The sequence below is a fragment of the Lynx rufus genome, unplaced genomic scaffold (genome assembly GCF_022079265.1).
Source record: "Lynx rufus isolate CCGP_SWC_20201006 ecotype Redwood Valley unplaced genomic scaffold, mLynRuf1.p SCAF_16, whole genome shotgun sequence".
NCBI lineage: Eukaryota > Metazoa > Chordata > Mammalia > Carnivora > Felidae > Lynx > Lynx rufus.
In genome coordinates, this window is record NW_025814830.1 from 45,043,770 (window position 1) to 45,057,817 (window position 14,048).

The window sequence follows — 14,048 nt, forward strand, 5'->3', positions numbered from 1 at the left end:
GTCTGGGTCATATGGGTGAGCAGGGAAGGGACTGGGGTCGGGGGTGGGCAACCAGCAGGAAAGCCTCAGGCACCCTCTGGTGTTCCCAGGATCATCCTGACTCGGCTAGATTCCCCTTCAAAACAAGCAGGCACAAGTGATTCATAACTTAGTTTAATCCTTTGTGGGGTGCACCCTGGGCAGTGAGGAGCCCCCATCTGCCCCACAGGGTCCGGCACGCACGGAGGAGAGTGGTCTCTTCTGACTGCCGGCCCGGGGCGCCTGACACCCATCTTCCCAATGAAAGCAGGCTGAGGGGCCCCAGCCCTCTCTGGGTCTGACTTGTGCCCCCTGCCTCACTTCCCACAGGGTCTGCGACCTCTGTGGATGTTGGGCTTGCAGCCCTGGCCTGGCCCTCGTTCCAGGCAGGTGTGCAGATGGGCACACAGGGCTGTGCCTCGGGAGGCTGGCGGGGAGAGGCCTGGCTGAGTCTCAGGGTCCCGCGGCCCACCGGGACATGTGCTCCTCCGCTGGAAAGGAAGCCGAACCGAGCGAGGGTCAGTGGCAGCCCAGGCAGTCCTCGGACGGGGACCTTCCTGTAGCTGGCCCTGAAATGGTTATCGTGCCCAGATGGAGCTCCAGACCTTTCCAGCGGGTGTTGCTGGGGGCCGGTTCTGGGCCAGGTTTCACCCCTGTTCCCCACTGTCGTTCACTGGGCCCTAGGGAATCAGGAACACCAGTGAAACCAACAGGTCCCCAAGCAGCAGCTTTAGTGACAGGAGGAAAGGGACCTTGGAGAGATCCTTGGCCAGGCTGTATTCCAGTCCTGCTGCTGTGCAGACGAGCGAAACCGGGCCCTTCTTCCTCTCTGGGCCTCAGGGGCCCGCAGGTACGACAACGCCCCGAGCGGGACATCCCCGGCGGCTCTGCACGCTCAGACTCTCTCTGGGCCTGCGACCTGGCTATCCTAGTGCCTGCAGCGGGCCAGCAGGGACCTCAGAGGACAGGGACCCGGAAAGGGGAGGTGTGAGAGGGCCCTTACCAAACTGGCAGATGTAACGGTTCCGGGTTTTACAACGTTGGTCATTCCAGTTGAAGGCGGCTGATGCCTGCAGCTCCACGCAGTTGCCAAACCTGCCAGGCCAAGATGTCAGGTGCTCAGGGTGGACGGACAAAATTAGGAGCCTGGGGCAGGATTAAATCTTCCTCCAGGGGCGCCTGGGTGGCTCAGTTAAGTGTCCGATTCTTGGTTTCAGCTCAGGTCATGGTCTCATGGATCGTGGGATCGAACCCCGTGTCGGGCTCCTCACTGACCGTGCAGAGCCTGCTTGGGATTCTCTCTCTCTCCCTCTCTCTCTGCCCCTCCCCTGTCCTGCTCATGAGCATGCGCTCGCTCTCTCCTCTCTCAGAATAAATAAATAAACGTTAAAAAAAAAATCTTCCACTCCAGCAGGCCACCTGCGTCTAAGAAGCCTAGGTGCCTCCAGCCCACATAAGGGGCTTCTGGGAGCCAGACCCACCCCCAGGCTCCCATGCCTGCCACTCAGGCCTCTGTAGCTCTTCTCAGGGAAGCTGGGAGGTCTCGGCAAACCCCCTACCTGGGCAGCAACTCCCCCTGCCCAGTGCCAGCACTCAGCCATGCCAGCCGATGGGGGTGAAGGTAGGACCTGGAACAGTCAGGCCCATGTCCTTCCTCCCAGCAGGGAGAGGGTGTGCCCGAGAACCCAACCGGAACAGTGTCCTCTAGGTGACAGAGCAGGGGCATGGGCCCGGCTGCCATCAATGAGGTCGAAGGACGTGGGCCAGATTTTTGGAGCCCTTAGTCCACACAGCCCGACTTCCTCTACCCTGCCCCCCGCTTGCCCTGGGCATTCCTGGGCTCTGATGACCGGGGCAGGGCCGCCTAACCAGAAGGCCCTCCGTACAGGCTGGCTGGGGGATGGGCATGTGCAGGACTGGATGCAGGTGGGTGGATTGCTAAAGACCCCAGAATGAGGGTGTTGATGTAGGCAGAGGAGCGTGGTGGTGGGGGACGGGTGGAGATAATGGAGGGCTGGGAGGACAGCTGAGGGAACAGCGGGGATGGATGGATGGATGGATGGAGCCTTCTAGAGGTCCCTCTCCTTTATGTAAGCCCCGAGATGCTGGGCTGTGGCTCACATCAGCTGTACCCAGACTTCCTGGGCCCCGGGTAAGGCCCAGGCCCTCACAGGGCTCAGCCAGGCAGCAGGCCGGGTGGAGGTTATTCAGTGGCATCTGAGGGCTCAGCAAGCGGTCCCGCGTGAGAGAGGGAGCCCGGAGGAGGGAGGGCACTCCAGACTCACCCCTGGTTGTCAGGCTGCCCAAAGGCGAAACTGGTGAATGACTGGTGCTCCCCGGTGGTCCAGCGGAAGGAGTCCTTAGTGGTCTTGTAGGTGAGCCCTGGGCCCCAGCAGCTGAGGTTGGCCCACCAGCCCTGGGCCCCACTCAGAGCCCAGGCTCCCTGAGAGGAGCGCCCCCGAGCTTGGAGCCTGCTGCCTAATGCCTGTCCTTAATCACCTTCCCAGCTCTTTCGGCCCCCAGGGGCTCTCCCCCTCCCTCTCGTCAGTGCTCCCCACAGGGAAGGAGGTCGCCAGCCCCGTTCCGGGTCCTCGGGCCTCATCACACCCTTACCGTCTGCTGGGGGAGGTTTTGCAGCCCAGATTCCTGCACCCCCAACCAGCCAGGCACTCACCGATCCAGAAGTTTCTGGTCTCAAAGTCGCTGTCGGTCACCTCGTTGGTGGTCTCCAGGTGGCCCAGGTAGAAGGCGAGGATGTCCTGAACTTTCTGGCTCTCAATCTGGGCTAGCACCCCGCCCTTTCCCTGTAACCCCCACTCCACGTCACACTGGCAGGGCCCCAGAGCTCAGGCCGGCCCTTCCTACCCATCCCAACACCCCGAAGTGGCCAGGGACATCCTCTCCCCCGCCCCACAGCCTCCTGCTTCTTAGAGTAGGGGTCCCCCTTCCTCTCCCCTGCCTGCATCTCCTCTCTCTGTGCACAGGGGCCCAGACTGGCAGGGCCCTGACCTCGGGAAGGTTTTGTTTCATCTGTTCAGTGTCTTTAATACGTTTGAGTTGGTTGCCGACATTAATAAATCTAGCGATGCCCATGAAAATCTGAATTGCTGGTGCTCTTGAAAAATCCCAAGTTCTGACCTCTGTGAACTCCTACACCTACGTGAGAGCCAGTAGCTAGGACTGAATCAGGACGGCTCCTGAGGTGGGGCTTGGGCAAGGGCTCACCCCTGGGTCCCTCAGCTCATTAGGTGACCTCCTGGCTCCCATGGGCCTCTGAGTAACCCCGCTTTACACTAATGACCAGAGTCAGGTCAGAAGAAGTCAAAGGAGCCACTTCTCAGTCCCAGCTCCCTCCACTGAGACCCTTACTGGAGACTCTGGGGGTCCCTGGGAAGGCAGGGGTCAACCATCACCTGGCATTTCATCTTGGCTCCGTAGTAGGTGTCTGCCTCTGAGGACACCATGAAGCAGTCTCCGTCGATCCTCAGGTCACAAGTGTGGAAGGGGAAGCGCACCTTGGCTGGGGACAGGGGGGCCTGACTGTGTGCGTGGGGACCTCAGACTCATTACGCCTCGCTCCCTGCCGGGGCGCCAAGCTCAAGAAGCCCCTTCCCCTTCCTCTGGCCACCCTCTCCAAGCCGGAGAGTGGGTGGGAGTCAGTGTCGTGCTGGTGAATGTGTAACAGTCGGCTTGCTTTCAAAGACAAAAAAAAGATATATAGAATTTGCCAATCTGTGCGGTGCAAATACCCCCACCAGGGACAATTTCAAGGTACCAATGTGATGTCACCGAGCAGGGAGTTGGGAAGAGATGTGCACAGTAGACTCCTGGGAGCCGGTCCGAGCTGGCTCCAACGCTCTGCTGCTGAGGGGGTCCCTGGGGTGTGGCCTGGCTCATCGGGGGACCTCGGGGGCAGGACTTACTGGCACACTGGGCTCCCCCATAGCCGACGTCACAGACGCAGGAACACTCCTCGTCCCGAAACCGGCCATGAACGCACTCCACGCTGCACCGCACTGCCAGGGCAGGCGGGGAGGAACAGAGCTCAGCCCGCAGCCCCGGGACCCCACGCTGCCTCTCCCAGGCCTCGGAGTGTGGGGAATGGCCACCTGCGGCCAGCACGCCCCTCAGGGACAGAACCCGTCCCGGCTTCGACTGCTGCTACACTTGGTTTGATCTCCATTGTAGAGAGAAGCAAATTGGGGTTAGGGAGGGGGACCTGCCCATGGTCACCGAGCCGGGAGGGGGACACTGGGAGGAGAGTCTACTTCTAGATCCTGATAATGTCCTCCTGCTACCATCCACGGCCTAAAGGCCAGATCGGAATCTACTCTGAATCCCCTACAAAGCTCAGGGTCTGGCCGGCGGTGCTCAGGCTGTTTGTTGAATGACTATATGCAGTGTCCGGGGCAGCAAGTACCTGGTCAGCACCCACCAACTCCCTCAAGACTCTCTCCAAACACTTTGAGTGAGTGCAACACGGCCCCTGGTCACCCACGCAACACCGTGTGTCCCCCCACCCCCTGAGGCTGCCTGCATGTGCCCTGGGCCCGGACTTCACTCCCTGGGTGATCTGGAGCTCCACGTGCCCCTCACCTTGGCAGTATCTGCCTGTGTAGCCAGGGGGACAATGGCAGTGGCAGGTGCTGATGTTGAGACGTCCGTGGTTCCGGCAGCTCATGCGACATGGGTTCCTGGGGACCTCTGGTCAGGCGAGGTTGGAGCTCTGAGAGGGAACCTCCTTCAGGCAGCCCAGCCAGGTGCCTCCCGGGTGCTAAGGGCCACGGCTTGGAGGACAGTCCTACAGGACGCTGCCACCCTCCACGAGGATCACCACATCAAGCTCTCTTGTACCACTGTCCCAGCAGGAGGCGGGCGGGGCGGGGCACTTACCACAGAGCCCCCCTGCGTGGTCCCAGGCTTTGAAGCAGCCTGAGACGCTGGCCGTGCAGAGAGAGCACCAGGAGCCCTTCTTATAGGGGGCGATTGTCTTCCCGTTGAGCTCCCAGTTGCCTCTGTGAGAGTAAGCACCAGAGAGGGCTGCAAGGGCCTGGCCTGGGGAAAGGGCCTCGGCCCCTTCAGCTCCTTCTGGCCCGGCCAGGGAGTCAGGGAACAGGGAGGTGACAGGGAGGTGTCCTAGGAAAGGAAAAAAATGGCCTCCAAACTAAGGCTAATGCTCCATACTTCAACCGGGCACAGCGGAACAGTGCCTCCAAGGACGGGCATCTGGGAAGCCACATTCTGCCTGGCCGGGCTCGTGAGTGCTGCCCACTTCCACACCCTCTCCCTTTCCTTCTTTCTGTGAGGGTGCAGACCAAGGGGCAAAGGCCTTGTGAGTGGGTGGGTGAGCGTTTTACCCTGGGAGGACGTACCCTCCACCCCACAACGCAGCGGGGGGCGCTTACCCGGGAGAATAGGCGCAGACGAAGGCTTCAGTCTCTGCCTGGGCCCCAGAGCAGGGCTGCCGCCCGCAGCCCAGTTGGCTCGAGGTGGCCCACACGAGCTGCAGGAGACATAGTGGCTCAGACCGTCATCACGGGCCCCTCCCCAGTCTTGTGGGGGCCAACGGCACTGACGATGCCTGTCTGGGGAGGGGAGACGCAGCCTCTGCCCCAAACCAGACAGAAAGACAACTCCATCACCTCCCGGGGCCTCAGCGGTGGCAGCTGGGCTGGGCAGGGCTATGAGGACAGGTGGGAATAGCCTAGGAAGGCTGTCTGGGTGGGGGGAGTGGAGGGGTTTCAGTCAGCAGATACCTGAAGAAAGGAGAGAATCGTGGGTGTGTGGGTGGAAGTGGCAAAAGAAAGTCTTGGACAGGGCTTCTGGGTGACTCAGTCGTTAGGGGTCCAACTCGATCTTGGCTCAGGTCACGATCTCATGGGTATGCGAGACGGGGTCCCGCATGGGATGTGGGCTGACAGCAGCCCAAAGCCTACTTGGGATTCTCTCTCTCCGCCTCTCTCTGTCCCTCCTCCACTTGCACTCTGTCTCTCTCTCTCTCTCTCAAAAAAAAAAAAAAAAAGAAGTCTTGGACATCAAAGGTCTTGTGACTGATTGCACAGATGGCTACAACCCTTCACTCCTTCCTACAGCCCACGCTTAAATGTGCTCTTTTGCATCACGAGGAGGACCCTCTTTTCCAGCTTGACTCTGGCTGGCCCTGTGGCTTGCGTGGGCCAACGGAATGCAGAAGAAGTGATTTTGAGCCAGTTTTGAACCTAGGCCTCAGGAGACCCCACAGGCAGAGGTGAGCCAGCTGAGGCCACTCTAGACAGCCAGCTCCCAGAAAATCAGCCAAGTGATTGCCCTTGTACGTGGGCCCCACCAAGGCCGGAAGAACTTCCCCGCTGGGCCCAGCTCAGATTGTCAACCTGCAGAATCACAGGATGCTAAACTTTGGGGTAGTGTATCATACGGCAAAAGCTGGTAGGCGTAGGTCTCGGATAGTACTCCAAACTTAGATTTAAAATCTTGAAATCAGCGATAACTTGGAAACAGCGCAGGAATAGTTCAACTCCTGCAGCACTTAAAATGACAACTGTGAACTAGGGAGACACAGACATGTAGTCATATGTGTGTACCCAATAATTAGAGAATGTACATTCTCTTTAGGGATGCACGAAGCTTTTGCAAACATTGACCCCCCCTCCCTAAGCCACAAAGCAAGATTCAACAAAGACCAAAGGAACAATAGCCTATGGGCTGCATTCTATAAATACAGTGCAATAAAATATCGAGTAAATAGCTTAGAAGTAAGGGAAAGGAGAAAACATAGAAAATTTAAGCATACACTTCGAAATCAAAGATATCATGATGGAAAATAGGAAACATGTAGAAATGAAAAATCACTGAACAGCAAAATTCAAGGGATACAGCTAATGAAGTTTAGAGGGAAATTTATAGCTTTAAGTGAATTTAGCAGAAATGGAAAGACTTAAAAATTAATCAAGAATATAAAAAACAATAGGGCCGCCTGGGTGGCTCAGTCAGTCAAGCATCCAACTTCGGCTCAGGTCATGATCTCACGGCTTGTGAGTGTGAGCCTGGCGTTGGGCTCTGTGCTGACAGTGTGGAGCCTGCTTAGGATTTTCTATGTCCCTCTGCCTCTCCCCTCTTGCTTGCTCTCAGAAAAAAAATAAACATTAAAAAATATTTAAAAAAAAGAATAATAAACTGAATAAAGTAGGAGAAAGTAAATATTGGGGCGCCTGGCTGGCTCAGTCAGAAGAGCAAAGGACTCTTGATCTTGGGGTTGTGAGTTTGAGCCCCATGTTGGGTGTAGAGATTACTAAAAAAATTTCTTAAACTCTTAAAAAGTAAATAATAAAAATAAGCAGAAATTAAAAAAAAAAGAAAAAAGAGGCTAAAAATCAAAAAAAGCTGATTTGTTCAAATAGACACAGCTCTGGCAAGACTAGTAAAGAATGAGAGAGAAGGCACAGATAAAGCTGAAAAGTTTGAAAGGACCTAGCTACAGACACAGCAAATCTTTTTAAAATCCTGTTTAATTCTAGTTTTAAATCTCTGTTAAATACTGAACAATTCTGACCAATAAATTGGAAAACATAAAATGGACAATTTTCTAGAAAACAGAACTTGGCAAAACTATCTCAAGAAGAAGGAGAAAGTCTGAAATGGTCTCTGACCGTTTCTAAAAGTTGAATCAGGGGCGCCTGGGTGGCGCAGTCGGTTAAGCGTCCGACTTCAGCCAGGTCACGATCTCGCGGTCTGTGAGTTCGAGCCCCGCGTCAGGCTCTGGGCTGATGGCTCAGAGCCTGGAGCCTGTTTCCGATTCTGTGTCTCCCTCTCTCTCTGCCCCTCCCCCGTTCATGCTCTGTCTCTCTCTGTCCCAAAAATAAATAAACGTTGAAAAAAAAAATTTTTTTAAAAGTTGAATCAGCAGTTAAAAATCCACACTTACAACGCATATACACACAAAACAGCCCCAAAACAGAACAAGGTCCAAATAGTTTTACAGGAGAGTTACAGCAAATATTATAGGAACTATTCCAGGAAAGAGAAAATGAGGCAAAATTTGCAATTCATTTTATGAGGTCAGGGTAGCATTGCTCTAACCCAAGTAAGGGCAGTATGAGAAAAGGAAATCAGAGGTCAATTTCAATATCAAATAATAATTAGCAAAGCAGATCTAGCAATGAATTAAAAACAACAGGGGCGCCTGGGGGGCTCAGTCAGTTAAGGATCTAACTGCTGATTTTGGCTCAGGTCATGATCTCATGGTTCATGGATTTGAGCCCCCATCAGGCTCTGTGCTCACAGTGTGGAGCCTGCTTGGGATTCTCTGTCTCCCTCTCTTTCTGCCCTTCCTTTGCTCACTCTTTCTCTCTCAAAAATACATACATACATATTAAAACAACAACAACAGTAACAACAACAACACACACACACTGCATTACATTATTTCACATTACATGACATGCCAAGTTGGCAAATATTCAAAATATTTAACAACCAGTAGGCATGGGTACTTGCCAATCAGAACAGACACTGGGCTGAAGGAGGATCCTGGGACCCAATACTGTGCCAGGCATTCATTCTTTGCCTCTAGATCATGGGACAGATTCTAGGGGTCTCAGGGAAGAGGCTAGGCCAGGTGCATTCTGGGAACTTGGGGCAGCTACTGTTTACTAATACATCAGTATTTTAGCACTTGCATAACTGTTATAGCATATAGTGTGTAGATGGAGAATTTTCCTTTCAAAACTTTTCTATAGGGGCGCCTGGGTGGCGCAGTCGGTTAGGCGTCCGACTTCAGCCAGGTCACGATCTCGCGGTCCGTGAGTTCGAGCCCCGCGTCGGGCTCTGGGCTGATGGCTCAGAGCCTGGAGCCTGTTTCCGATTCTGTGTCTCCCTCTCTCTCTGCCCCTCGCCCGTTCATGCTCTGTCTCTCTCTGTCCCAAAAATAAATAAACGTTGAAAAAAAAAAAACTTTTCTATAAAGCCATAATTAAAATATGATTTGTGTGGGGATAAACAACAACAACAAAACAACAGAATAGGACCAATAACTCAGCAAAAGACTTACGGGCAGATGTGAGCTTGGTATATGACTGAGGTGGCATTATGAATCAGTGGGGAAGGATTCAATACTCAGTAGAGGATGCTTATTTGGAAAGACAATAAAATGAGATCCTATACCACACCTGCATGAAAAATTCCAGGAGGCATAATGACATCAATATGAAAAAGGAAAGCTTTGGAAGCAAAGATATTTCTGATGTCAGAGTGGAAAAGGATTTCTTAAACATGATACTACAAACAGATGAACTATACATTAAACTGAGAAAATGGATTAATACTAAAATCTAAAAGGTCTTTCATATAAAATATAAGATACACAAAGAAAAATATAAGCCCTATGCTAGGAAAAAATGTATATCCATATGACCAACAGAAAGCATAAAGAATGTAGAAAGGATGCTTGAAAATTAGTAAGAAAAAGATGCACCGTGTTATAAAAATGGGCAAGACATTTGAACAGGTAATTAACAAAGCAGGTAATATGCTCAATTTCAAATTAAAAATCAAGTGAGGAAGCATTTCACAGCCTCGAGTTGGTCAAAATCAAGGAGCCTGGCAATACTGGGGAAGCGAGAACTGACTTGTAGATGGGAGTACAGTTGGCATGGCCACTTTGGCAATAACTCATAAGGTCGTAGTTGCATGCTATGCTATGACCTGGCTATTCACCTTCTAAATGCATCCTAGAGAAACTCTGGACACATATGCACGAAAGGAGCTGAAGTAGGATTTGTGCATTGTGGAAGTACTTTTATTTTTTTAATTTTTTTAAAGTTTGTGTTTATTTGTTTTGAAAGAGAGAACACAAGCAGGGGATGGGCAGAGAGAGAGAATCCCAAGCAGGCTCCGTGCTGACAGTGCACTTGACATAGGGCTTGAACTCACGAACTGAGATCATGACCTGAGCCAGAATCAAGAGTCAGGTGCTCAACCAACTGAGCCACCCAGGTGCCCCCGGAATGACTTTTAATAGTAAAAAAGTAGAAATAACCTAGATGCCTATAAATTGCAGTTTATTCATAGTGAATCACCCATGTGTATCTGGGTCAATGGAAGTAAATCTTAGACACATGGTCTGGGGTGGTAAACGAGACACACACAGAGAGCACTAATATGGGACTTAATAACACACAACCCACTTGCAAAAGCTGTAAAGGTATGAAAACACTTAGACATGCAGTAAAAGTATTAAAAATGCTTTGGCTTTGCCTGTGTTTTTCAGTGCTGCACCCTAGCGCCTAAACAATGCCAGGTACATAAAATAAAACAAAGGAAATGTGCTTGGGACGGATCCACCTGGATTTCAGGAAGGTCACCCACCTCTGGGGAAGGACAGAGGAAAGAGCAGGAGTAGGGCTTCAGTTCTGTTGTTTGTTTTTTCTTCAGAGATGAGAAACAACTATAGTTAAACATTTTCTAAATCTGGGTAATGGGTAAAAGGGAGTCCATTATTTGATGTTTGAAATATTTCGTATTTAAAGCTGAAAAAAGTAAAACTATACAACTCGGGGGGAAAGTGACCACCAATTTCAGGACGAACGGTAGCCCTTCTGAGCTGCCCCCAGTGGCCCAGGGGCCTTGGAGCCAGGGGCACAGCCTCACCTGAGTGTAGTGGGTGCAGGTGGCATTGGGGGCACACTCGGCTGCTGTGTAGCTGTACCGCTGCCCCTCTGCGAACCACAGGCCCACCACGTGGACGAAAGATGCTGAACCCACGGGCAGCAGCTGCACGTTCCAGCCCACTTGCTGCGTGGCTCGAGGTGCCGATGCAGACTTCGGGGCTGGGGCACCACAGAGAGCCGCCTTGGCCTGAGCCCATCGGGCCAGGCTCTCGCTCCAGTCCTGGGGGCGGCACAAACAGAGACGTCAGCAGGGACCTTTGGGCCAGGCCTTAGTGATTCAACCTCCCCACAGGGTGTAGGGTCATGCAGAGAGCACTGGACGGGGATTCCTGCTTGGCCACCTGACCCCTCCAAGCTTCTTTCACCCACTTCCCACCCCCCGCCCGGAGCCAGGGGAGGTCAGTCTGGACCTTGGAGAGCAAGGAGATCTCCAAGATATGTTTGTAAAAGTACCGGCGATGTTTGGACGCCTGACCCAGAGCCTGGCTCTACCCAGGCCTGAGAGCTCCCATCCTTCTGACTCCTGTGTGGGTGCCCTTAGGCCCTGCCTTGGGCACCACCCCAGGAAGGGGGGTGATGGGTTTTCCTGAGGGAGTAGTGTTAGCCGGGTGATGGGATGGGCTTCTCTGGTATTTTTTCCTGTCTGGTAATGCGAGCCCTGGGCAGTGCCCAAGCCTTGCAAACTGGTTTTGTGTTTGCCATTAGGTACAACTGGTCTTGGCCATTGGCAGAAAGGTTCAGTTGCTCCCACTTGACTTTTCTTTGATGCAAAAGGCCTCAGCAGCCATGCTGCTTTGTCCCGTTCTCTAACCCTGGCCTTGGAGTGCGTTGGGGTGCCAACAAGGAAGCAAGACAAGAGAGGCTACTGGCCTCAGGGCTCTGGCCCCAGCCAGCACTGTCCTCTGGAGCGGCCCCAATCTTTTCTCCCCACCCACAAACCAACAGACTTCCCCTCATACCCCCACTGCCACCCAGTAGTCCTCTGTCCTCTTAAATAAGGGGCTCATTGGGGCACCTGGGTGGCTCAGTCGGTTAAGCATCCGACTCTTGATTTTGGCTCAGGTCATGAACTCATGGTTCACGAGTTCGAGCCCCGCTTTGCTCTGTGCTGACAGTACAGAACCTGCTTGGGATTCTCTTTCTCTCTCTCTCTCTCTCTGCCCCTCCCCTGCTCACACTCTGGCTCTCTCGTTCTCAAAATAAACTTAAAAAATTTTAAACGAGGGGTTCAGCCATGAAGAAGACATGGGTCACCCCATCACCATGCCCTGGCCCAACCCAGCCACCCCATTAGCAGTCCCCTAATCTCCACGAGACTCAACATGAGGACAGTAAGGTACCTGCGGGGTAAGATTGTCATGGGGATTGCAACTTCCCCAGAGCCTCAGCCTCCACTGGGGGAAAGCCCTAGAGGGCTGCAGAGGTGAGGGAGGCTGAGTGGTGGGGCTCCATTCTCATCTTTTATGAAATGCTCTTTTTCTAAGACTTTGGTCAAAGGGGCATGAAAACTATAGAAACTGCTGACCAGGTGATCGGGACGCCCCCACGCCAGGCGCTTGAGCTGGGAGCAAGGAGAGTGGGCAGTGGGGGCCAGGACCTGCGCCTGAGGAGGGGCAGAGCTGCTGCGGAGCAGGGAAGGGGGGAGAAACGACCCCTTCCCGCCGGCTCGCCCCACCCCCACCTCCTGGGAAACTGACCCGGGAGCTCTCAAGGTCACCACCACTGAGCCAGCCCGGAGGAGTTTATGGGAGGCAGCCATGGGGAACCCTGCCCACGCCCACACGATCCTGCTCTCACTCCCGGGCCTGTTAACGTGGGCCGGGCTTGCGTTCCTGGGCCCCGGATGGTCCCCGCCCGCCCGCCCGGTGGTCCCAGCTGGTGTGGTGGGAAATCCTCCCATGCTACCCAGCCCCCAGTGAATGAGGAGGGAGCTCAGAGGGGCCCCACTTAGTCATCCAGACAAACCATGAAGAAGCACTGGGCCCTGGTCACATTCAAGCCCCCTCCCTCAAGCGGGTGCTGCTCCCTCCCAGTCCTCTGCCCCTCTGATCCTGCTGGGACTTCTTTGTGGAGCACTCCTTCCTTGTCTTCTGGTCTCCCGGGCAACGGGATGGGATGTGAGGAAAGGCCAAAGAACTGCCCTTCTGGGAAGCAGGCAGCTGCGGAACCCCCGCAACCAGGCATGGTCCCCTCAGTGGGCCAGGTGACTGGCTACCCCCCTGCCCTGCTCAGGTGGATGGGCGCCTGGCACCAGTCTGGCCTCCTGAGCCCTCTTCACGTTTGCCCCTCCAGCCACCCTCTTGGGGGTCCTCACCATTCTCTGCATGTTGGCTGCAGGAGGGTGCACCCGGCTGCGCAGGCGGTTGTGGAGGGACAGGAGCAGGAACGTCTCCTTACTGCTCAGAGCTGGGGTGGGAGACAAGGTCAGGCCCCTGGGTGATGGGGTGGGGGTCACCGTGGCAAGATTAGAGTGCAGCCCTGCCCTTAGGAAACAAGAGCAGGAGGGGCTGGGGAGGATGGTGGGCATACGGGAGGGCTCGCGCAGAGGGATGGGAGACAGGTGTGGGGCTGGGAGAGAGGCAGGTGCCCAGGCACCCTTGGGCTGAGGGCTGGGGGTGAGGGTAACAGGAGGGGGTGAGGGCCGGGGGCTGGGTGTGTGGAGGGGTCAGCCCTGGGGCCCCTTGGCTGGTCTTCCTCCTGGACCCCCCAGCCTGGGCCCACTCCCCTTCATTCTTCCTGCTCCCCAGCCCCCACCCCCCAACCATCTTGGGCCCTTGGACTACCCAAGGGGACTCTTTAAACCACAGCTAGCCTGCCCAGGGCTCAGGCCTGGGAACTGGCTTCCAGCAGCCCCGGAGCACCCCTCTGCAGAGCTCACAGCGGCTCCACCTCTTTCCTCACCCGGGGGCCCCTTACCTCCGGGCGCTGGAGCCTGTTCCTCCTGCGGCAGCAGCACCTCCACCTCTGTCCGGGCCATGCCAAGGAGAGCCAGAAGTATGGGCAGGAGGCCAGGCCAGCGGCCCCCCAGCCTGGTGGAGGGCTCTGGCCACAGCATGGGCCACTCTGGATGTGGCCTGGCTCAGCCGTCCAGCCCGCTTCCCAGGCTAGATGGAGTGTTCACAATCTCAAGGGGTCAGGCCGTACTGGCAGACAAAAGGGGGAGGCTGGTGAGTAATCGGTGTATCCCAAAAGCCTCCGGTCGGCCCTGGCATGAGAGAAAGCCAGCTCCAATCCCAGGGCTCCACCCCCCTCCAGCCGCTGGCCTGGCCAGCAGCCCTGCCCATAACAACCAACCCAGCAGTGTGCACTGACCCTGTGGCCCCTGCTAATCATTGCAGGATTATTGGAGCCCTTGGGGAGCCCTGG

The 14,048-nt window shown here is 54.8% G+C and overlaps 1 protein-coding gene across 1 annotated transcript; it reads right to left on the reverse strand.

The window, feature by feature from the left end:
• Window positions 1-471: 471 nt before the first annotated feature.
• On the reverse strand, window positions 472-13,737 carry LOC124511887 (C-type lectin domain family 18 member A-like). The gene is made up of 12 exons (XM_047079277.1): window positions 13,599-13,737; window positions 12,997-13,088; window positions 10,663-10,902; window positions 5,424-5,521; window positions 4,912-5,033; window positions 4,615-4,722; window positions 3,942-4,034; window positions 3,432-3,538; window positions 2,693-2,822; window positions 2,304-2,400; window positions 1,022-1,113; window positions 472-509 (listed from the first exon to the last, which is right to left on the reverse strand). Exons 1-12 carry the CDS (start codon window positions 13,735-13,737, stop codon window positions 472-474), a joined length of 1,356 nt encoding a protein of 451 aa, XP_046935233.1.
• Between the last annotated feature and the right edge of the window lie 311 nt (window positions 13,738-14,048).